This window comes from Protopterus annectens, chromosome 10.part0 (assembly GCF_019279795.1).
Source record: "Protopterus annectens isolate FY-2018-M chromosome 10.part0, PAN1.0, whole genome shotgun sequence".
In the NCBI taxonomy this organism is placed as follows: domain Eukaryota; kingdom Metazoa; phylum Chordata; order Ceratodontiformes; family Protopteridae; genus Protopterus; species Protopterus annectens.
In genome coordinates, this window is record NC_056744.1 from 1,708,080,214 (window position 1) to 1,708,106,364 (window position 26,151).

Genomic DNA, 26,151 nt, shown 5'->3' on the forward strand with positions numbered 1-26,151 from the left:
TTTTTCTTCCATCTTTTTTAGAACATCTTCTGCTTTGGTGCCAAACAAACTATTTTTATTCAAAGGAGCATCTAGTAGTTTTGATTTGAGATGGTCTAGCAAGGTCTGTTCCTTAAGCCAAGCATGCCTTCTCAGTATGGAGCCAGTGAATACTGCCCTGCAAGATGCTTCTAGGGCATCAAACCCCTATTGTATGGTATGCCTGCTGACTTGGCTTGCAGAATGCATAAGCTCCTGTAATCCTTTATTTTCTGCACAGTCTGTAAAGGTACATAATTTTTGCTTAATAAGTTCCATAATATGTTGCTGGTATTTCAGCATGTGAAACTGGCAATCCAATGCCCTAATGGCTAGAGTTGCAGAGCTGTATACTTTTTTACCCCATCTGTCTAAAGCTCAGGAATCTCTGTCCAAAGGGATGGGATTATTGGCTGTAGTTGGCTTTATACCTTTAGGCCCTTGGGAAATGACCTCTGGGTCAGTAGTAGGATCTTTGAAAAGAAATTTGAGAGAGTCGGGAACTCTGTAGTACCTATCTGGTTTCCTGGGAGCAGGGGGTAAAGTATCAGTTGTCAGACTGGATTCCATAAAGACATCATCCACAACCTCCAGAACAGGAGGGATAGCTAAGGGTCTATGTTGTGGCAAATCTAAAAAATCTCAGAGTCTCTTTTTGGACTGAGGATAATCCTGGCATTCCCAGAGGAAATGCTCTCTTAAATTATGAAGGGTTTCACCAAAAGAAAAATCCTCTGGAGGGGAAACAGACAGAATGGATTCCTCTGCATCTGAATCCTCATAAGCAGATAAAGGCATGTCTTCATATTCAGAAATGTCAGAGTCATCAGACTCTTGGTCAGATAAAGCTGCTGGGGACAAGTCTCTTTCTTTTAGCAGGGGAAGGCTGGCTTCCCCTGATCAGCATGATCAGGTCTTCTGCCATTTTAAGCATTTGAGATTGTGGCAAGGAAGCAGGTGCTTGAGATTGGGTTGTTGTTTTTTTTTTAGGTGTAGCTTGTACTCTTGGCCTTAGAAACACGGTAGTTTTAGAGAGAACAGAAGATGCGGTAGTAGTCATCGGTTTCTGTCAAGTGTCAGTAATAAGAACGTCCTCGGAAGCCGGTGCCTGCTCAGCAGCTCAGGACCCATCCAAGGTAGAGACATCTGCAGGTTCCTTAGTTGTAGAAGAGTCTCACAGCATACCGGACTCCGAACGGGTCTCTGTAGCGGCCTGCAAATCCATAGTTGCGGGCATCAGGGGCTGTGAAAGCGCCTCACTTTGAACTGGCAATCCGGTGACTGGTTTAACCGTAGCATCGTCAGTAGTTTTTGACCTGTGCGGTCTGTCTCTCTCTTTATCCTTTTGTATTTTCGGAAGATCGGTAGTCAGTTGGCTTGCCAAAGCTCAAGCTGTAAGCGAAAATAGCTACAATAAGGGCCCAACATCTAATAGTTCTGGCGTTGAACAAAGCACAAAAGCGACAGCGAGGTACGTTGTGCTCAAGGCCTAAACAGGTGACACAGTAGGAATGAAAATCTCTGTGTGGTATTTGCTTTCCACAGGCAAGGCAATTGTTTACTTTTTCTGACATCGGTTAGAGCAAGAAAAAAGGTTCCCCAATGGGGTACTTAGCTTTAGAAAACTTCAACTTCAATTCGGAACGAAAAACTCAGGTAGCAGCTGAGAGGCACTCAGGCGAACTGCTTCTGCTTCGGGCTCCTCAGCGAGAAAGACTGATGTAACAGCGTCGGCTGCCTGTTTTTATATCCCTGACGACCTGACGTCAGTCCTGGCGCGACCGCAACTGATGCAGAAATACTAAGTCTTTAGTATTCGGGCCGACTGAGGGCTACCTGCAGGTAGATAACCCAAGTGTGATGACTGCAACAGTGAAACACGAAGAACATTCACTTCTCTTTGCAGAGGGAGAGCCTTCCTCCTAGTTTTTGGTGAGTGAAAAGAGGGCAGAGGGGGAAGAGGAAGTCACTGAGAGTTTTTGCCATACATGGATGGCTTTGAACTACCTGCCTTTGGAGCAGAAGCAGTCCACTGTTTGATTCTCTGCTGTCCCTAGGACAGGAGTATTGGTGGTCTGACCCTGTGGGGCTTACCTTGCCCCTGTCTGAAAGATGCAAGAAAGGATCAGTGTTTTGAGGAAAAGTTCCTCCTGAACCTGGGAGGTTGTAGCTGAAGAAAATCTTTTACTGTTTGCATAGATTTTGCTTTGTCTTCCATCTTTTTAAGCATCTCTTCTGCTTTTTCTCCAAACAAGCGGTCCTTATCCAAGGGTGCATCAATTCATTTAGACTTGACATGATCAGGGAGAGGTTGTTCCTTCAACCATGCATGTCTGCTAATGACAGATCCTGACACTGCTGCCCTGCCTGAGGCTTTTAGGGAATTACATCCGCAGAGTAAAGAATGTTTAGCCACTTGACAAGTAGAGTGCTGTAAATCTGCTAGCTCTTTTGAATTGGCACAGTTAGAAAAGGTAGAAATCTTTTGTTTTAAAAAGTACCAATGTGTGTTGTTGATATTTTAACATGTGGAACTGACAGCCGAGTGCCCTGATAGCTAAGGCTGCAGAGGTGTATACTTTTTTACCCCATCTGTCTAGAGCTCTGGAGTCCTTGCTAGAAGGAGTAGGATTCTTTGCAGAACTAGCCTTAGCTTTTTTTGGTCCCTGTGTAGTAATCTCCGGGTCTGCAGCAGAAGTTTTGTACAAGTATTTGTAAGAGTCCAGTACTCTGTAGTACCTGTCAGGTTTTCTGGGAGTAGGTGGGAGGGCGTCAGGATTCATGGAAGACATCATCAACCACCTCTATGATAGGGGGGGTGGTCAAGGGTCTGTGCTGGGACAGGTCCAGAAACTCTCTTAGTCTTTTCTTAGACTGAGGGAAGTCCTGGGATGCCCAGTGGAAATGTTCCCTGAGGGTGTGAAGAGTTTCCCAAAAGGAAATATGTTCTGGTGGGGAGGCAGAAGTAATGTATTCCTCTGCATTTGAATCCTCATAAGCAGTAAGAGGTTGTTGCTCCTCTTCAAAATTGGAATAATAAGACTCCTCAGAATCCTGTTCTGTCAGAATTTCAGGGGAAGGGTCTCTTTTCCTTTTAGAAGAGGCGGCCTAACTACCCCTGATAAGGGTGATAAGATCCTCTGCCATTTTAAGCATTTGAGCTTAGGGTGGTGGAGGAGGGGTAAAATGGTGGCTGTTGGTTATTTTCTTGGGAGTGGCCCTGCCTCTAGGCCTAAGAGTATCCATCGGTTTGAGAGAAATGGTAGTTGGAACAAAGGACGTTGGTTTTAGTCTACATTCGGTAGTGTGAAAAGATCTCCTTGAAAGCCGGTGCCTGCATCACGGCTTTGGACACATCTGAGGCAGAGACAACCAAAGGCTCGTAAGATGAATACGATTTCTGCGGCATACCAGACTGCAAAAGGGTCTCCGTAGAGGCCTGCGAAGGTATCAAATCTGACATCAGGGGCTGCGAAGGTGCCTCACTGAATTCAGGAGAACTGATGACCTGCTTAGCGGAGGAGTCATCAGAAGGTTTGGCCTTGTGTGGTCTGTCTCTATCTTTATCCTTACATTTTTTCAGAAAGTCTACAGACTGTTGGCTGATGGACGCCATTTCGGAAAACGAAGACAAAAATACCTGGTTACAAAAACAGCTCTACAACGAACAGTTCTTGCATTAAACAGGGCACAGAACCGGCAAAGGGGGATGCCATGGTCTGGGCCTAAACAAGTGATGCAGTAAGAGTGGAAGTTTTGTTCTGGTATTTGCTTTCCACAGGCAGAACAACCCAAGACTTTGGAATTCAGGCCGACTGAGGACAACCTGCCAGCAGACTACCCAAATGTAATAACTGCAACAGTGAAACACGAAGAACATCAATTGTTAACTTTTTCAGACATCGGTTAGTGCAAGAAAAAAGGGTCCCCAACGGGGTACTTAGCTTTAGAAGTTTTCAGCTGTAATTCGAACTCTGGAAGTGACCGACTGGCACACTTGCTGCCTGCTCCTGCTACGGGCTCCACGGCAAGAAAGACTGATGCAATGACGTTGGCTGCCTTCCTTTACAGCATTAACGACCTGACGCCAGTCAGCAAGCGACAGCAGCTGACACAGAAAAACATTGACTCTGGTATTCGGGCTGGCTGATGGCTACCACAGTAGGGATAACCCACAGGTGATGACTGCAACAGTAAAACACGAAGAACATCTTCATAAACCTACTGCTGACATGGAGAGTTTTGGCCTACAGACTTTAACCAGCAGTCTACTTGCAACTGTTACATCAAGTTTGGTAACTGCCAAATGACAATTGCTCCATACCTGAGATATCAGAACTACAAAAATCACATACATGATGCACATTATAGAGATGCTGTCTGGAAGCTTCATCCAGTATCTATATCAGTATCCTACAACTAACAGTTTGGCGAATGCGTGTGCATTTAATTCAGCCTTTCTACACAACAGTGCAGAGATGTGCTTTTTCCACTACTTTTCCCATTCTACAATCAATCAAATAATTATTATTCAGATCAATCTAAAATGCTTCAGATATTTCAGAAACAAAGATGAGATAGTGACCCCACAATTAAAGGGTGCATTTATGCAGGTAATATTCTTTTTCAACTATCCATATGGGGACTAATTAAATCATTTTCATGAAATACATATTTTCTTGAATCAATAACTGTATCCTTCGCATAGTCGATACCTATGCCTACGCCCATATCCATATCACTATCTACTGCAAAAATAAAATTACATTTCAACACTAGTAAATTAAAACAGCCAGAACTGGGATATTCAAAACTTTCACATTCTGATGAGTAATTAACTGACCTACTGGACAAAAATCGACTTCAGTAATTGCCTCACACCTGCCTGTACAGTTTAAAAATCTCAATGTTTAGGAGGTTCTGCTCAGGAAAAAAAAATAAAAAAAAGAAGTAAATAAACAAGCAGTAATCCTGCCCTTAACGCCTTCATCCTTTCGATTGACTCCCACATTAGCCCACTGAGATAGACTTGTTTTTTATTAAAAACAACAAATAAAACTATGCTTTACATATAAATGTTTAGGTTAAACAGTCTTCCAGGCTCTACATTTTCTATTCTCACCACACATATCCATATCAGTAGAAAATAAATTTATAAAATTCATCATTAATGAGTCGTTCACTTACTGTTCAGGTTGTGGACAGGGTTATCGTTCTTTTCTGTGGCATTTTTTCTGACATCATCATCCTGTGGCTGTTCACCATAACCTTCTTTAAGGAGCAATAATAATTTCTCTGACGGGACTTCAGATCCTTCATAGGAAACAAGACTATAACATTAAATGCTACTCATCAAAATCTATAAAAATAATCTGCAAGAAAATTTCTATATATATCTTACTTAAGAGAATCCAAAACATGCCCTTTCATGGTTTCCATCCAGCATTTAATAAGTTAACAGCACTCTGCTTAGCTTTACATTTATCTAAAGTAAATCTGATCAATGTGCTCTAACAGGTGCTGTGTTTGAAGATCTATGCAGGATCTTTGACAGAGGAATATAATTTCATCTACAGGCGTTTAAAACACATCTGTAACATGGTGCAGAAGCTCTCTATCAAACGACTAATGAGAAAATATCCTAACAATGCAAACTCCAAAGTCCCAGTTGTTCTACAGGAGTCCCATGCATCTCCATGCTTGGGCTACATTCTGTTGTATATGATCATAAACTGACCTTTTCCTGATCTCCCAAAATACAATATGAACCTCCATGCAGATTATTTTATCTAGCACAGGAGAAATAGCAATTATTTCCAAAAAGTTTTACATATGCAATTCATTCAGCTCTGCTGCTGGTTTCTAGCCCATATAACTATGGATAACACTAAAAACACAAATACTTTAATATTTGGGATACTATGTTGCCTTTCAAACAGAATATCACCACATCTTATATGTCTATGGAACAATATTTCCTCTGCACAAAGTTATAAATACCAACATGTATGGCTGGGCCAAAACATCTCTTTACCCATCATACAGAAACAACTATTAAAACAGTCCTTCACAACCCAACATTTGCATAGTAACTTGATAGCCACCATTACCACAAAGCACAAAAAGCTATAATAAAATGGATGCTTGTACTAAAACCTGAATGTGTTTTGCTACTTATCACACTTGGAAATAGGCCCACTAACACACTACTCCAGAAAGCCCAATAAAGACTGTGCTACTGACCAATGCAATATCCTACCACATTACAGAAAGGGCCATTGTTGTTAACAAGTATTATATCACCATTAACAATAGCTTTCGATCTGTCATTACCAAGTTAAGCCAGAACAGCTGAAATTCCATGCATACTTTCCCCAACTCTGGCCACATTCACAATATCAGCACTGGAGCACAATCAGTCCTCCAGAGAATAGAATGGTTTCCTCCAAATGACTGTTCACAGTTTTCTTTACCTCATTATTCACTCAGTGAACATCCTGGTACTTCCATTCCAAAATTATTTCCACAGATTTAAGCACCTCTTCCACCCTTCCCTCACCTAGTATTTTATAATCCCTCTCAGCTCCTTTCCTCCAATTCATCCAACTCCTATTACCTCAAAACTTCACTATATTATTAACTAGTATACGTTTGTAAACAGATATAGGCAGCCTTCAGCCAACTGCTGAAACACTAATCAATGTAATATAAAGCTTGTTTATACTTTCTTCTGTATATTATTCACTTTGTAAATATATTTGCATGCTTTTTGTCATGATTATAAAAGGATATACTGAAATATTGATGAAAATATCAGCTTGACCAATTTGTATAACAAGGTTAAAAATGAAACACAGAGCTCTTGGAACATGAATGATTATTATGTGGACACTGCAGCTTTCACTGATGAGGGAGAACATACTGTCCAAGTCTGTAAATAGGACTATTTACAGTCATTTTGGCTCATCTCATGTTCTGGCTCTTTTAAGGAATCATTGCAATGCAGTGGGATGGGAGGGTGACCTAATGGTTAAGGTGTTTGCCTTACAAACTTAAGGTGCAGGGTTTGAGTCTCACAAGGGATAATTGGCTAGGCTTAAAATAGCTTGCAAGGGCAGTTAGCCTAGTACTAACCTATGAATCCTATGAGTTAATTTTAATCAATGAAATAGTTGATTAAAAGAAGTGGAATTTTATTTTATGTTTTTTACTGTTTTTATCTAGATTAACATTAATTAGACAATGGGCAAACCATACATCAATACCCTGATTGGATAACGAGAGTTCTTCAGCAGGGTAATAATGTACAAGTAATGCCCACTGAGAAGAATGAGTCCGCCACTTTGTGGCAGCATATCAAGTTACCGTGGCACTCACTGAAGAAATTAAACGGCCGCCATTATTTTACCCTTACTAAACAGCACTTTTGGTGTTTAGCGAGTGCAAAATATAAAAAAAAAAGAAGACAACTAAAAAAAGGTAGGTGTGTCTGTGTGTGTGTGTGTGTGTGTGTGTGTGTGTGTGTGTGTGTGTGTGTGTGTGTGAAAGATGGAAAGAGATGCAGAAAGTGAGAGAGAGAAAGAGAGGGAGTGAGATCTATCTTGTGTGAGTGAATATGTGTATGAAAAAAGAGAAGACTGTGTGTGTATATGTATATGTGTGAAAGCAGAAGATACTGTGTATGTGTGTGTGGGATAGAGAATGGGCTGTATGTAGAATTGTTGTGTTTCAGTTACTTCTTATTTTATGCATTATTATTTTTTTAAATATGTTTGATGTAAAAATGCTTCCTCCAACACCATTAACATAAACCACAGCAAGCATGAAACATTAGGCGGAGGAATTATTTTACATCAAAATATATTAAAAAATAAATAGTACTTAAAAAAATACATAAGTAAGTAAAACACAACAATTTTACAAAGAGCCAACTGCCTAAATGCAATAATGCCATCGAGGGTGTCTGCTAATGTGTAATTAATGCCCTTCCAGGGATGTAGAGGACGCTGTCAGCCATTACTGACTGCGTATATGTAACAGCTAAATTTTCTTTTTTTTTTTTACTATTTACATGTAGCACAACATTAAACATTTGTACTTTATAGGATGTTATATTACCTTCAACCAGCTCACACAGTATTTTTTTCTAGTCAGCTGGGTATTCCCTGAGTGGATTAACAAGTTTTCTATTAAACTAAAAGCGTTACTCCTCAATTTTTGAAGAATGCATTCAAAATTAGGTCACAGATATTTTTGTTTTAACAGGATTAACATATGTGTGTTCTTGGTAGTGTACCTTTTTCATTACAATTTACAAACTGAATAAGTAGTTGTAACTATGCATAAATAAGCAGACTATATAACACCTCAGGAATACATCAGAACAACTTCTTATTTGTTTGGAAGGTCAAATGCTCTTTATATATTAGATGCAGATATGGAGAAACTAAATTTGTCATAGCAGTGTGTTGCATGCAAGTTTGTGGTGTGGAAGAACGACCCCAGCAGGGCTAACCACCTGGTGGTGTGAACCTTGGCTCTACAAGATTGTCACTGATGAAGTGACACCCTGATCCTGTGTGCAAAAAGAGGAAAAGGGGGCTATGGATGGATGGATGGATGGACTGCAATCTTAAAGATTTATTATTATAACAAGTATGCGACTGTAATTCCTGACAAGAGTGAGTCCCCAAGCTCTTCTTACTGACAGGACCATCAGGAGAAAGTATCTTTAGCAGTATTGGTAGACTTACATCTGAAAACAAGATCCAGGTAATGTTTTGCAAAGGAAACACACCGTGAAAGTTGATCCCATAGTCAAGGATCTGGAAACCTATGCTGACAGTGAACTGTCCATTGATCACCACATATCCACTACTGTAAGGATGTCCTTTTTCATTGCACAGTTTATATCTAAGGATATGGTGTCCAGGTCAAGGGATGTAATCATTCCACTGTACTCAGCTCTAATTAGGCTGATCAGTGAATATAATGCCCCTTTCAGTATGGACCTGTACAAACACTTGGCACACCTAGAATGACCGGAATGTTTTCTCACATAGATAAAGAGCCTAAATGATAAATACTATGAAAACTGTCCTTAAGCTTTGTCTCTCTTCTTAGTAATATACAAGCTAATAAAAAGCAAACTGTTTTGAACAAAGACCCTCAACAGACCCTGTTATGTCAGATGTATAACACTGTAGTGTAAACACCTGAGCAAGGAATCCCAGTCTTTTTCACAACATAAACAGGACATGTTGGTGGGATATATATATCAGAGATAATTATGCTTCTATGGAACAGTCTTCAACTAAGCATAAAAGTACTTTTCTGACTGTATTCCAAAGAAATCTGGATGAATGGATGTGAAATTGTAAATTCACGCCTGACTTGGCACCAACCTCCCTTATAGAAAAGGGTAACAAGTAAACCTCCCAACATATCCCTGTTCCATCGTCTTCGGGGTTATTCATAATTCAAAAACAAGAGTAAAAAACAGTTTTTATTGTAAAAAAAAAAAAAAAGTAAAAAGCAGGAATGTAACTCTGGGCTTCTTAAGTTCCTCACTGACCAATAGCCTAGTAACTACTTACAAAACAATAATTTAAAGAAGATCATACAACCATTGCAAAAAACACAAATATCATCAAGGGCTGCATTTCTGAAGAGGACACCCAAGCTAGCCAAGACTCTAAAGAAATGTGGCTTATTTCACTTGTAACAATGGCTTTTTATACTTAACAGAATTTATAAATCCAACCAGCAAGAGTAAGTTCAGAAACTTTAAGGCCTAGAAACTTGGAGGAAATGATAAACATCTTTACATAAGGGCTTGGCTCTATCCACATAACATCTCAACTGGTGTTAAACATTCATGCAATGTAGCAAGTAATCCTCATGGCTGGAGGAGACTGGAACTAATGCATACAGCTGATGTAATAGTTCAACTCAGTCACTACTTTAGGCAGGAAGATGGCATTTGTTTCAAGATAAATTCATGCTCTGTGTAAAAACACATACAGTCAGATAATAAGAAAATACATAAAATTCAGTAATTCTTCTGGCTTTTGTAATGGCTACAGAAAAGCATATTTCAGGTAAGGTATTTTATGTGTACTATGTATCATCTGGCTCAAAGGGAACTGGGACCTATTTTTTCCAGAATGAAGAACAAATCCCAAGGGTGTACTGGATCTCATAGCAGAGAGCTTTAGAAGAAAGTACCCTTATCAAAATCTTTGTAAAATTTCAACAAATGGGTTTCATTAAACAAGGGCTTCTCCAAACACTGAGGCAGAAGCAGAGGAAGCCATCTCTGCTGAAGCCAAAAAGGATCAAACAGGATGGCTTTGGCCTTGTGAAGTGCTGCCTGTTGGACAAGACTTATCAGAGAATGTGGGAAAAAAGCGTATGGGAGCCCAAGAGGCCTCTTATAAGCTAAAACATCCCCTGGGGGTTAACTGGAGATGGAATAAGGGAGGAGATATCACTGCAGTTCATGTTTGTCAGGAAGGCAGACAAGTCTTAACAAGGTTTCCACAATTTTTGGAAAATCTTCCTTGTCACAGAGGTGCTGAGAGACCACTCATGGTGCAGCAGTAGATAAGTGTTCAGCTGTCAACCAAGAAAGTAGTCTTCTCAGGGATATGGATGGCAACATGAAAACAGTTGCTGGACATCATCTGTTTGCTCAATGGCTTCCCAGCAGTGGGGAAGGATCAGGCTTTGCTGGACTGTCTATTTGGTTAGAACCCCTACTGGAAGGAAGTCCAATAAATGTTTAGGGAGTCAACAAGACTGTTCTCTAGTATGCTGATAAAAAAGAAAAGGTTATTATGAATGCCAGAGAACATGAACTCTTTATCTGTTGAAATGCCTACCACCCCTGTTCTTCCTCATCCGTGATGACTGCTTTCATGTATAAGAAGATGTGGGAGGGGAATGAAAAGGCAGTTGTTGCTGGTGTCCATTCACCATGTTAAAAGATATTTACCATGAGGCCTGACAGATGCACATTCACTGCCTAAAAGATCTGCATTCTGAGGCCAGTGGATCCAAAGGGTGAATTAGATCACTCTCACTTGGAATTTATTACAAGGAATCATGGGAGAGACTTAGCAACTTGAGAAAGAAGTAAGCTGTGGTTGTGGAAAATACGTGAAAAGTGTAAACTGTTGTTTGAAAAGCCTGAATTCTGTCTTTGTGGAGTCTTACAATGCAAAAGACTGTGTCCACACTGCAGCCTGAGAATGAACAGAATGAAGGTTGTAGCTGGGACACTGTCAGATTCAAAATTATTCCCAGAAATTGTACAGGCCAATCACAGACTCTCTAACTGATGGACATTATTTACAGTGGAGATTGTTAGGAGCTAATTGTCCAGCTATGGAAATACTTTGCTGATTTGTAGAGTCAAGTGTAGTGCAACCACAAATGTGTACATTATTGATCAAAGTGAGTGATGTACCTTTAAGAAGCATTCCAGTCAGTGGGCATGTGCATATAAATACTGAGCACGTGCAAGCAAGAATGCCATTTTGAGTGAGCGGCCAGAATGAAAGCATGCATGTATGTAGTAATTAGTTCATAAATTTAATGTTCCTGCTATCCATCCTGATGTGTCTGTATGCAATAAACTACTTAAATGAACACCCATGCCTTTTTGTCTTATTCGTATGTACAAGACGAGTGACATGGTGGCAGAATGGGACCCACAGTTAAAGCCATGGTTAGAAATGGAGGAATATAAAGAAGTGGATCATCCCTACTGCTCAAATGACTTGCAAACACATCAGCAACAAATTCCAGGTACTAAAACTCGCATAAATGAGGTTTCTCACCACAAATATAAAACAAAGCACTCAGAATGCTCAAAACTAATTTCTAATTGAACAAAATGTCTGAAACTGCAACATATTGATAAAAATATTTGAAGTAATTACAAAAACATTTGAAACAATATCTGAATTGCATAAAATGTATACAAAAAATATGTTTTTCCCTTTTCTAATGTACTACTTTGTCACATTAATTAAAGCTATTCGAAATATCTGAAGTGTACAAAGTGTTGGCAGGTGTGTGTAGTATTAGAGTACAGTCGTTTTGCAAAGTACAGTCATTTCAAAAAATATTTTGTAGAGTACAGTCTTTCAAAGAGTTTATTGTCCATTTGAATATTATTACAAGTATCTGATGTGTGTGCATGTTCATACATAATTACAAGGGCAAAGCTTGTATTGTATTTTACTATAATTTGAGGGTATGACAGAAGGATTTCACAGACCCAGACCACTTGTGTTTGATAATACTGCAGAAAAATGGAGAGCGTTTGAGCAGGAAAATGACATTTTCATACAGGATAATTTTTCTGACAAAGAAGCATGTACAAAAGGCATTTATTCTGCTTAATTTAGCTGGGTCAGAAGCCATTGAAAGAGAGTGTTCATTTGTGTATGCACCTGCTGTGTTTGCAAGGGTGGGGAAAGCCACTATATTGGGGTACTGGCTGCAGCACGGGAAAACCCTGAATGCTTAAAACAAAGTTAGAGAATTGTGTAACCCCCCCCCCCCCAAATGAGTATTACAATGGAAAGACACTTATTTTACACAAGAGATCAAAAGCTTGGTGACTCATTTGCATCATATATAACAAACTTGAGAAATAAGGCTAAAACATGCAGGTTGGTGATTTGAGGGATGAGTTGATAAAAGACAAGCCTGTGTATGGTATTAATAATAACACAGTGTGAAGGATTTTGCTTTGAGACAGTGATTTAACGTTGAACAAGGCCATAGAAATGTGTCAGATATACAAGCTTACAGAAAGGCACACACGTATGCTTAGAAATGAGAAAGCAAGCTTTCCAGTACCTTCTGCAGCTAATCTTGATAGTATGCAGCATGAGGTTAAAAGTCATAAGCCTAAGGGTGTGGCAGCCACAGCCCCAGCTCTAGAAAAACCCAGGGAACACTCAGTAAAATCAAAAGGGTTCATGGCTACCTCCACTTCTAATACCAACTATAAACCAATGAAGGTAGCTGCAGTACCAAATTTTACTGCCAACTGTCATAATTGTGGTGGAAATCATGAACCCAAATGAGAAAAGTGCTTAGCGTTTGGTCAGTAAAGTCATTCTTGCAATAAGTGGAATAATTTCAAAAAGTTTTGTGAATCAATTAAGGCACATTCTTTTAATAAAATAGAGCACACAAGAGGGATGATGAACTAGGAAGCTGCAACCCTACCTTTTATGTTGGCAGTGCGGCTGTGCTTGGTGAAAGTCAATGCAGTAGATTTGTGGGCAAAGAATAAAATTATTTGCACTGTTCAGATTAATGGGAGACCCGTAGAGCTCAAAGTAGATACTGGCTCAAAGTGCAATGTTATGTCAGCAGAGATCTTTGCTAGAGTAAAAGCTGCAGAACAACTTGATTTGGCAAAGTGTGCAAAGCTTTTTGCTTATGGTGCTGAAGAAGTTCAAACTGTAGGCTCAGTAGTACTTTCATGTTACTCTGCTGGGAACAGCTATGACTTGCAGTTTTACGTAGTCAAAAGACACAAGCAGTCATTATTAGGCCTCAGAGACAGTTTAAAATGGGCCTGCTTTCATTTAACAAAGAAGTCCACCATGTAAGCTTGAATGACAACAGCTCAAATTTCGCCAAAACTTTTTTTTCTGAGTATACTGATATTTTGCACATAAACTAGGCAAATTCTCAGTTTTGTACTCCATGAAGTTGGAAGTTGGACCCAGAGATCAGCCCAGTTTTCAGACCAACACAGAAAATTCCTATAGCCATCAGAACAGAGCCAACGCTAAGCTTGAGAAAATGGTGGAACTAGGAGTAATTTGTTCAGTAGAACAACCAACTGAATGGGTATCTTCCATGGTAGTAGCACACAAAAAAAGCTCAGATGACATCAGAATATGTATAGATCCAAGAGACTTGAACAAAGCATTGAAAAGGCCTCATCATCATCCTATGCACACAGTCGAGAAGGTTGCTGTCCTAATGCCACTTACCACTGTTTTTCCTATCTTAGATGCACAAAGTTCATTTTGGCAAATTTTGCTTGATCGAAAATCTTCATTGCTAACCTCATTTGGTAAACCATTCTGGAGGTATAGATTTCTGAAAATGACATTAACATTAAATTCTGCCAGTGAAGTCCTACAACCTGCGATGGAACAATTTTTTTTTCTGGCTATCCATGTGCTATTACAGTAAATTATATTCTAGTAAGAGGAAATGGGATGAAATCAAATATAACAGAAACCTCAAGAAAGTTCTGGAAAGAGCACATGAAGTGAATTTTAAGCTGAATCCTGAAAAGTGTAAATTCAGGCTACAAGAAGTTACCTATATGAGTCATTTGTTTACCAGTTCAGGCTTACGACCAGATCCTTCTAAGCAAATAGCAATTCTTGAGATGCCAGATCCAGACAATGTGCAACCCTTACAACGTTTTCTTGGCACGGCAACTATTTAGTCAAGTTCATTCCAGATTTAAGTCAACCTTCAGCACTGCTAAGAGAGCTGACAAGCAAAGATGTAACCTGGTCCTAGTCAAAACAACACCAAAGTGCATTTGACGTCCTGAAACAGAAAACTGCCACCCAGTTTAAGATACTGTATTATTCAGAAACCAGTTACTCTTTCCTGTGATGCTTCTAAGTCTGGTCTTGGTGCAGTCATTCTTCAAGAGAGTAGACTAGTAGCCTATGCACTGAGAACTCTAAACCATACTGAGATGCAGTACGCATAGCTTGAGAAAGAGCTTTTGGCAACTGTGTTTACATGTTCAAAGTTCAATTATGATTATATTTATGTCTGACCTATTGAGATAAAAACTGACCACCAGTCTCTAGTCACTATTTTAAAAAAGCCAGTGCATACAGCTCCTGCGCTATTGCAACACGTGATGTTCAAATTACAAAAGTACAATTTCAGTCTTGTTTACACAAAAGACAAACTTCTTTATCCTGCTGGTACTTTATCAAAAAGACCCAGAAAAAAACACAGAACAGCACGAGACTAAGAAACCTGACTTTGAAGTCATAAGTAAAAAGTTTTCCTTCCACATGTCTTGACGAGCTTAGAACTCACACAGCTTCCGATCTAATTATTCAAAAGCTTAACCACTGTATCAGTCAAGGATGGCCTTCAAAGCACTCTTGTTTACCAGTAGATGTGCAGCAGTATTTTCCTCACAGAGAGGACATTTTGTCAGACGATGGTATCATCATGAAAGGTTCTGAAGTGACTGTTCCAAAATCTTTGCAACAAGAGTATATTAAGATCTTGTATCATGGCCACCCAGGAAAAGATTCTACCAAAAGAAGGGTGAGGGGTCTAGTATTTTAGCCTTCTATGTCAAAAGATATTGAGAAGGAAATTTCTTCTTGTTCTGTTTGTAATAGAACTAAACTGAATCAACAAGAAGAACCACTTCAGTTAAGCCAGATTCCCGAACTACCTTGGTCAAAAGTAGCCAAAGATATCCGTGTGGAATGGTCAACATTACTTGGTAGTAGTAGACTCTTATTCAAACTTGTTCAAGAGTGACCTACTTCCTAACCCAACATCCAACTGTCATTACTAAGCTGAAGAGACATTTTTTCTGTCCATGGTAGTCCACACAGAGTCATTTCTGACAATGGTGCACAGTTTATAAGTCAGCATCTCAAAAGATTTGCTGAGACATGGGACTTTGTTCATATTGTAAATACTCCTGAGTACCCACAGTCAAACAGCTTGGTGGAATGTGCAGAAGTGTAAAACAGGTGTTATAATAGATCCAAACATGACAATACTGATGTTTTTCTAAACTTCCTTAATCTCACAAACATTCCTCGGGATAATCATCTTGGTTCACCAGTCCAGAGACTTATGTCAAGACAAACCAGACCCGCATTACCAATCAGTAGCAATTTATTGGTTCCATGTGCTAAAAATAACAAAGCAGTGAAAGTCTAACTGTTGAGAAAGTGTTTATCCCAGAAGTCCTCCTATAAGACCAGAAAATCCCTCAGTTCATTAAAAGAAGGAGAGATAGTGAGGATATAGACAACAAAAGGTTTTGATGTTATCAGATTTGTGAAACGTTGACGTCAACAGCTGACATCGTACATCATGGAATTACAAGGAATGGAGTATAAGCAGAATCAGAAACATTTATTACCAGTGTCCGAGCCAGCATTACAGCATCTTGCCTGTGACAAAGACTAATTCTCAGAGTGACTTGTCCAATGTTCCTGTTCCGGAGCACATTCAGTCAGCAATCCCTGTTCCTGAGAATAACCCCAAGAGTCCTCAAGCAGACCACAGTGACTGTCCCTGTTACTAATCTCAGTCCTAACTATTACGAGACCAGGTCACATTTCCATACTTAGTTCCAGATACATGACAACCTGGACATAACTGTTGTTTTGTTTATTACTGTCTGTATAACTGCATGCCTATTCAAATGTCATTGTCAATATGAGACAACTCAGTAAAGAGGGAGGATGTAGATCACAGTCTGTGATGTACCTTTAAGAAGCATTCCAGTCAGTGGGCATGTGCACAAGTACTGAGCACGTGCAAGCAAGAGTGCCATTTTGAGTGTGCAGCCAGAGTGAAAGCATGCATGTGTGTAGTAGTCAGTCAGTTAGTTATTTTAAGTTTAATGTTCCTGCTATCCATCCTGATGTGTTTGTATATAATAAACTACTTAAATGAACACCCGAGCCTCTTCCTCTTATTCATATGTATAAGATGAGACACATATATGTTGAATATTCTGGGGAATGAGATGACACCAAATTGTACTGTCCAGAACTGGTAAGGACAGTCTCTGACTCCAAAAAACACAGGGTTCCTATTAGAACACTGAAAGCTGAAAATAGCAAATGACCTAAAGGTTGGAAATGCCAGATCTCGATCTGCTTTTTGTGAGATCGCGGTACAGTGACGATTGGAATATTTGCCCTTTCCTCACTGTAGTGTGATCCCAGAGTTGGTATATAGATTTAGCGGGGGGGGGGCGCAACCCCCCACAATAGTGTGCTCAAGGTGCTGCATTTTCTACCTTTAGGTCGTTCGTGTTTTTGGATTTTTGTTTTTCTAATACAGACCCAAAACTCAGATATCTTCTGGATTTGTTTGTGATGCATATGTTAAGACATGTATCCTGGAGGCCTACTAAGTACATCCATCTTCTTCTGCCAGACAGGAAAAGAATAATTGTACAGACTATTCAAAGTGTTTTACAAACAATGTATTTATGTCACTTAAATACAACATTATATATTTTATAACACTAAAATGAACCAGGACCAATACTAGACTTATCTGGTCTGGTTGGACCTTCTGGATGAATCTCTGGTTTGAGAGGCTCAGGAACTCCATTCTACCATTATTTATTTATTTGTTTTGATGGGATGTGATGTCTGGCAGGATAGAAAATGAGGTAACTGTGGTAAAAAGGAGGGGCACTTTGTAACTCATGGATATAGCTGTTTTCATGTACCTGTCTGCAGTTGTCTCTTTCAATAATGACAGGTGGAGGAACAAAGGGCCACTGACTATCACCATAAGGGAACAGCTCTGCATATCCTCTGGGTTACTGTTGGTAATATACAGGTAGACAAAGGCTGCCTGATGATTACTGAGGATTCCCTTATCTTGGGGCGTACAACCCCTCAGGAAATTACCTTGGCTGTTCATGTTTTTCCCAGAATGTTTTACTGTCAATTCCTAAACCACATGTAATGGGGCCTCTCTGCATTTTAAAAATGTCCTTTCAAGAAACTGAAATTTAGCTTCAGTAGCAGTGACAGACTTGTACTCCTTTTTCACAGTCTCGTTTCAATACTTTACTTCTACCCCAAACAGAACTGGCCCTTGGAACACGGACTCATTAGGTTCACTCTGGCATGCTCAGTAAAGTTGGTAAACTGAAGCCATACAATCTGGTGTCAGCCTATGCCAATAGCAGGGTTGTGATAGCAAGGAAAGAGTGCTCTCAGTCAGCAGTTACACGTCAAACAAGATAAAGCAGGACAACATGAGTCGGTGTTAATGGGATCACGTACAAGAGTGACCAACATGCATCTGAGGTAGACTTCCTCCTAGTAAGGGGTAGAATCAGTGATTGCAAAGTCATCTCCAGTGAAACAATAGACCCAAATAAACCATTGGTTGCCACAATCACCAATAAGCAGTGGTCTGAAAAGGCTCGAAGGTCAACAGGGCCTAGGCTGAAGACCTTGAAGTTGGCTGGAGAGGAAGCACAAGAGGTGAAGGAAATACTTAGGGCTCTAGTACTTCAGAAAGAGGAGAAAGTAGGTGGGAGTTGAGAAGAATGGCAGCACCCCAATAACAAGTGCAAGGACTATAGAACAGATGTACAGCCAAGCCAGTTATGGAAATAATATACAGAAGGAAAGCTGGCGGTGGAATACAGAAGTTGAAATGGTGATCAAAGGAAAAAAGGAGTGCAGGAATAGTGAGAGATGGGAAAGATGGACCAGAGTAAGGAGGAATACCGACTGGCTAAAAAAGGCTAAGAGAGGAGTTGTAATAGTAAAGGACACAGCATCAGTGGCCTTCTCCCAGCTTCGGGAAAGTGACTCAGTGGCTGGCACAAAGAAACCCTATCAGGCTGCAAGGCAAAGACAGCAAGATCATAAACCCTTCATAAAGGCCAGCAACTATCTGCTCAAGAGTCCACAGGACATCAAAGGCAGATGGAAGGAGTACCTCTAGCTCCACCTAAACAGAAAAAAAAAATCTCTACTGAGCAAGACACTGAATAAGATGAAAGCAGAGAAGAAGCCTGCCCTAGAAGTAGTAAGAAAATCACTAAGAAAATTGATGTTAGGAAAAGCAGCAGGCTCAGATGAGGTCATGGCTCATAAGATAACAATGTTGAGGGACTTAGGGGAGAAATGTTTCTAAGAACAGTTCTAGCAGTACAGACAGAAAAGTATATTCCAACTAACAGGAGAATAAGTATTCTAGTGCCAGTGTACGAAAACAAAGGAGATCTTTACAAATGTGAGCAGTACAGAGGTATGAAGCTTCTGACACTCTACATGAATGTTCGGCGGGTGTTTGATAAACTAATATGCAGAGTAGTAGAAAATAAGATGGGAAATGAACAGTTTGGATTCAGTTCAGATGCAGCACAACCGACTTAAATTTTTATAGTGAGACATATAGTTAAGAAGAAACTAGAGATGAGGAATGAGTCCAGCTAGACTTCAAGAAAGTGTCTCAGTAAACTGAACTGGTCAGTCCTATGATGGTTCAAAGTCCCAGAAACATCAGTAGAATAGCATCAGTAGAATTAGTGTAGGCTATGTACAATGTCCTAATGACACAAGTATGGACAGTGTTCGGGCTCACAGAGGGGTTTGCAGAGGGAGTGGGTGTGCATAAGGGTTCATCTCCTAGCCCACTGCTGTTCATACTGGTGATGGGCTACATTAGTAAACACATCTAATGGGATGCTGTATGCAGACAATGTGGCATTACAGGCAGACTGGGTAAGAACTTCAGCAAATGATAGGGGAATGGAGTATAAAACTAAAAACACACAGGACAGAACTGAATAAAAATAAGGCAGCTGTAATGGCAGCAATTGAAGAAATCTAAAGAAGCTGTGAAATGAGACAATAATAGGTAGTACAGTATAAAATCAAACAATTAACGTTGAATGAACACAAACTTGAATTAGAATATTAACGCTTTAGGAGACTTAAGAAAAAATTATAGATATATGATATTTAAGGGAGAAGTATAAATTACATAAGGGGTTATTACACATAAAAAGAACAAATGATTAAACTGGTGTGAGACAAAGGATAAAATAACAAAAACATGAAGGGACATTGGAATTTAGTTTAAGAAGGTGAAAGTACCATACCGCTCAACTTCTTAGAGCAAGAAAGGCCCCAAAATAGGGACCATTTTAAATATTGCTCTTACAATCTTAGAAACAGGTTTTGAATTAGCATGAATTTTCTGAAGGGTATGAAGTCTGAAACTCAACTGTCTGTCATTATTTTCTAACTTCCATTCTTTAATAATTTACCACTTACTTGCTAGAAAGCCACAATTTTATGAAAAATGGACCATAAATATGAGGCAAAAATCTGTACATTCTGTGAAAATATGTACAGTTGAAAGGTATGCCTAGTACCCATAATAACCTAATGAAAGGAAATGATACAGTACACAGAAAAATGTTTTAGCCATGTAAGAAATGCCCTTAATTGTGAAGAATGATCATCTGTGACTACATAGGTTCAATAAAGAGAAATACTACCTGTCGGGACCATATGTAAACAAAAAAGGGGGCTGAGATTACCCCTCCAGTACAATGTGCACATTTCAGAGTGTCTATATGATTTCTGCTTTATAGTCCCCAGTCCAATGTTCTGTCCCAGCCTCTGGTTATGGTCTGTTTGAAGTTTGCATATTTCTTCAGTATTCCTGTGAGCTCTTTCCAGTTACTCCAGTTTCCTCCCACCTCTTAAAAAACATGGTGATTCAACTGCTTCTACAAACAGTTGATTTATATTCACATACATTTGTCTTAATGGAGACAAGGGACTGATTCATGAACCATGCTAACTGTATCAGACATCATGACATAGCATTTTAATTTGGCACTCATAATTCTCTGAAAAAGATATCACTTCCTAGGAAAGTACAGTTGTGTACACTTACCATAAATGTAGATGTTTGAGTGTATTCACTGTTGCACTCCTTACAAAATGGGTTGATTCCCAAAGCCCAGGAAAGAACAAAAGGGAGGAGGAACACCCACTGTTTAAGGGTTGGTAAGGATGCCCTGCGACACTGCAGTGGCAAAACCAGCCCTGGACTTAGAAAACAAGGGTAAATTGTAATGTTTAGTGAAAGTGTGGACAGAAGTCCAGGTGGCTGATTCCAGGATGTCCCTATTAGGTACACCTTTTAAAAAAGCTGCTGAGGTAGAGGCTGCTCTAGTAGAATGGGTCCTAATACTCTGTGGAAGAACCTTTCCATGCTGTAAGTAACAAAAGTGAATACAATGAGCAATTCACTTAGAAATGGTCTGTTTAGAAATAGCTTTGCCCTGAGTTCCAGGAGCAAAACTGACAAACAACTGATCCGACTTTTGAAAAGATTTAGTCCTGTCCAGGTAAAATCTAAGCTGTCTATACACATCCAGGGAGTGCAGTAACCTTTCCCCCTTTATTCTGAGGATTAGGAAAGAAGGTAGTCAGGTGGATAGACTGGTTAAGAGTCAGGCTAGAAACCACCTTAGGCATAAAGGAGGGATTAGTTCGAAGAGAAACCCAATCCACATGGAAGATGATAAAAGGCTCTACTGCCATTAAGGCCTGCACCTCAAAAACACTTCTAGCTGAAGTAATAGCCAAGAGAAAGGCATTTTTCCAGGAGAGAGACTTCAAATCTTCTGAGGCAGCTGGTTCAAAAGGAGGCAGAGTAAGTTTCTCAAGTACAAAATTAAGATCCCAAGCAGGAGTAGGTGCCCTTCTGGGAGGCTTTAAATTGCTAGCTCCCCTGAGGAACTGTTTCATCAAGGGATGAGAGAAAATGGGTTGCTCAAAGGAACAATGAGTGGAAACAGCTGAAGCATGAATCTTGATGGAGGAAAAGGAAAGTCCACCATTAAGCAAGCCTGCCAGATAGTCAAGAATAAGAGGAAGAGTAGGTCGAGAAGGGGCTTCCCCTCTAGTCTGCATCCAAATGGAGAATCTTTTCCACTTATCTGCATAAGATTTCCTAGTGCTAGGCCTCCTGGCCTCACGAAGAACCTCAACCACCTGTTGGAAAGGTTTAAATTATGAGCCAAGCTGCCAAATGCAGAGTCTGAAGATGAGGATGCAGAATTTTTCCCCCATGATGTGATAGAAGATGGTCTTGTTTAGTTGCTACTCGTGAGGATCCAGGACCTGTCTGCTCAACTGGTCTGCCAATGTGTTGAGCCTTCCTGGAAGAAACTGAGCTATCAGATGAATGCCCGTGGAAGCTGCTGTGGACCAAAGTATCATGCTTTGTCTGCACAGGGGGTAAGAGTGAGTCCCTCCCTGCTTGTTGTAGTGTTGTCTGTCCTGACTAGAAGAGTACCAGGAGAGAGAAGATGCTTGAAAGCCATCAAGTCCTGCTGAACTGCCATAAATTCCTTCAGATTTATGTGCAAATGAACCTGTTGATAGTTCCAAGTCCCCTGAATGCATCTGCCCTCTAGATGTGCTCCCCAAGCATAGTCCGAGGCATGTGGTGAGAGTCTGGCTGGCAGGAGCTGGACAAAAAGGCAGACCTTTGTTCTCTGCGCAGGCCATCACCTACCAAAGAAACTCCATCTGAAGGCAGGGAATCAGAGGAAGTATCAAGTCTAAATCCTGAGTGTGTTGACACCAAAGGTTCTTGAGGTACCATTGTATTTTCCTCATATGCAGTCTGGTATATGGAATCATCACAATACATGAAGCCATGAATCCCAGGGCTTGCAGGAATTGCCTTGCAGAGAGCTGGGTCATGATTGCCAAATTCTTGAAGTAATTTGTAAGATCCATTTGTTTCTCTTGAGGGAGGAGTACCATCTGGGCAGCTGTGTTCAGACTCACTCCCAGGAATACAATCTCCCTGTTGGGTGCCAACTTTGACTTCTTTTCATTGATAGTGTAGACCAAAGAGGTGAGAAGGTTCTTTACAAAGTCCAAATCCTTTAGAAGTTGCTCTGGAGAGTTTGCCTGAATAAGACAATCGTCCAAGTAAGGGTAAATTTGAATGTTTCTTTGTCTGCAAAAAGCAATGACTGGAGCCAGGCATTTTGTAAAAATTCTGGGAGCAGTAGATAAGCCAAAGGACAGTGCAGAGAATTGGAAGTGCCTGTTCCCTGCTCTGAAGTGAAGGAACTGCCTGCAGCTTTCCCTTATTGGGATGTGCAGATAAGCTTCTTTGAAATCCAAAGTCACCAGCCAGGAATTCTTGGCCAGCATTGGCAGCAACTGCTGAAGAGTGAGCATTTTGAACTTGAAAATCACCAGAAAAGTGTTTAGAATGGACAAATCCAGAATAGGGTGCCAAGTGCACCCTTTTTTGGGAACCAGGAAAAGTCTTGAGTAGAAACCCTGGCCTATCTGTAGTGCAGGAACTGGCTCTGTTGCTCCCAGGTTTAGCAAAGAAGAAACTTGTTTCTCTGCTTCTGCTCTTTGATGAGGGAGGATATCTGAGTATCCTCGGTAGACAGGGAAGGTGTGAAAAGAGAACTTGTATCCTTAGGATACTATTCTGAGTACCCATTTGTCATTTGTGATGGTGGACTAGACATCTGCAAAGATGGCTAACCTTCACCTCAAAGGAAACCCTGGGCCTGCAGAGGCAGGCAGGGGAAGGCTGGAGTCACTGGAAATGCTTGCTTGGGGAAGTTTGCTTAGAACTCCCCGATTATGAAGAGGAAGCCTGCCAGTGCTTAGCCTTTTGAGAGGTGGAAGTCTGTCCCCTAGAAGACCTGTAACCCCTAGGCCTAGTGCGACCCTGTTTACTAAGGTCAGGAAAAGCCCAATTCTTAGAAGGGTAATGCCTACTAAAACGAGGAGGCTGAACTTGCAGAAAGTCCTTAACAGTTTGCATAGATTTGGCCTTATCCTCCAACTTTTTCAACACCTCTTCTGCTTTGCTACCAAAAAGATTGTTCTTGTGCAAAGGCACGTCCAGTAATTTAGATTTGCCAGGTTCAGAAAGGGGCTGTTCCCTGAGCCAAGCATGTCTTCTAATAACAGAACCAGTGGCTGCTGCCCTGCAATAAGCCTCCAAAGTGTCAAAACCACAATGCAGAGAATGTTTAGTGACAAGAGTGGCAGAATTCAATAAATCTTGCATGTCCTTACTCTCCATCAGGGAAGGAACACCAACAAGTTTAGCCTTAATGGCCTCCAAAGTATGCTGCTGATACTTAAGCATATGAAAAAGACAATTAACAGACCTAATACCCAGGGTGGAAGAAGTATAAACCTTTTTACCCCATCTATCCAAGGTCCTAGATTCCCTGTCAGAAGGAACAGGATTTTTAGCAACTGTGGCTTTAACACCTTTAGGTCCCTGAGAAATATTCTCTGGATCAGCAGTAGGATTCTTGAAAAGGAACTGATGAGAATCAGGAACTCTATAATACCGGTCAGGCTTTCTGGGTGCAGGAGGAACTGAATTAGGAGTCAAATACTTCTCCAAGAAAACATCATCAACAACTTCCAACACCAGAGGGATAGCCAAAGGCTTATGCTGTGGCAAATCCAAGAATTCCCTAATCCGTTTCTTAGACTGAGGGTAGTCCTGACTTTCCCACTTGAAGTACTCCCTAAGAGTATCTTCTGGAGGGGAAGCATAAGGGATAGATTCTTCTGCATCAGTATCCTCAAAACCAGAAAAAAGTTGAGAGGTTCCCCCTTCATCAGAAGAGGTGCTGGAAACCTCAGAGTCTGAGGCAGACAAAACTTCTGGGGACAGTTCCCTAGCCCTTTTAGAAGAAGGTGGCTGAGAGCCCCTGATAAGGGTCAAGAGATCACTAGCCATTTTATTCATCTGAGACTGAGGCATTTGAGGGGAGGCCGGCGCCTGCTTTTGAGTAGATTTTCAGCTGGAAGGCATGCTGGAAAGCCAGAGGGACTCAGGTGGCCTAGCCACCGCAGTAGTCTGAACCAAGATCGTTGGTCTGGATCTGATCTCTGGGAAGAGAAAAGAGGCCTCAGAAGTCAGCGCCTGCTTAGCGGCCCCAGATTCATCATCCTGACTGGCGGAAAGTCAGAAGATGAAGTGTAAGCCTGCGGTATGGAGAACTCAGAAAAGGCCTCAACAGATGTCTGCTGCTGAACATCCATGGACTGCAGGGGCAATGACTGCACCTCAGTGACTACTGCTGGGCTGACAACCAACTTAACAGGAATGCCATCAGCTAATTTGACCCTAAGCCTGTCAAGGTCCTTATCGTTGCACTTCTTAGGAACATCCGAAGTCGGGAGACCAGAAGACACCATACTGATGAACTTAGGCCAAACTCCAAAATGCTTGAACAAGATCCTAGCTCTACAGCATATGGTACATGGGTTGAAAGAAGTACAGAGAACACAATTAGGGATGTCATGCTCAAGGCCTAAAAAAAGTGATACAGTAAGAGTGAAAATCACAGTGTGGAATCTGTTTTCCACAGGCAAGACAGTTATTAACTTTCTCTGACATTCGTTAAAGTTGAAAAGAGGATCCCCAATGGGGTACTTATCTGAGGATGTCTTCAACTAAGCAGTCAGAATACAAAAAGAAGGTACTTGGCCGACCGTCACTTGTGCAAAAAGCTTCTGCTTTGGGCTCCGCGGCAAGAAAGACTGAGGAAATGGCGTTGGCTGCCTTCCTTTGTACCTGACATCAGGCTTAAAACCGAAGGAAGCCAATGTCATATACCAAGGACTATGATATTCTGGCTGACTGTGGGCTACCGGGAGCCGGATAACCCATTTTGTAAGGACTGCAACAGTGAAACACGAACATCAGGTCTATACTTACCGATAGAAATTAAGGTTTCATAGTTCTGTGCCATCACTTCCCTGTGAAGCTCCTTGTCTTGTTTTCTTAACATCTTCCACTCCTCCTCTGAGAATGAAATAGCTACATCCTCAAACAATACTGGTACCTGATAAAGATAAAAGGTGTGCATCAACATTTTTTTTAAAGTACAACTGAAATCTGCAGCATTTTCACTAGGAAACACAGGGAGTTGTTACTAAAAAGTCTAGCTATTGTGCAAAATATGTAACACTGGTCATGGATTATCCAAGAGTGAATGCTCACCCACCCCCCCAACCCCAACTGATAATATCTTTCAAATTAAAGTAATTTACTACAGCACCCACAAGTTGCATATTAATTTACAAGTTATTATGAAAAGGTCCTGGCAACCATTCCTGTCTATATCCTTGGATCTAATTTAATGGAGAGTGCATGCCACATTCTAATTTGCCCATTCACATAATTTACACAATGCCCCTTTAAGAGGAACACTAGAGTCATAGGATATAGCAAATCTGGTTTTAATGAACTGAGCATCCTTCTAAGTGAATTTAAATCTTTTCCCAA

At 40.6% G+C, this 26,151-nt stretch overlaps 1 protein-coding gene across 1 annotated transcript in view; it reads right to left on the reverse strand.

Moving 5' to 3' along the window:
- The window catches only part of LOC122814457, a 1,903,843-nt gene that overhangs the window by 86,411 nt on the left and 1,791,281 nt on the right, over window positions 1–26,151 (reverse strand). Inside the window, 2 exon segments of the mRNA XM_044087037.1 lie at window positions 5,206–5,331; window positions 25,582–25,708. Coding sequence (XP_043942972.1) covers window positions 5,206–5,331; window positions 25,582–25,708 — 253 coding nt within the window.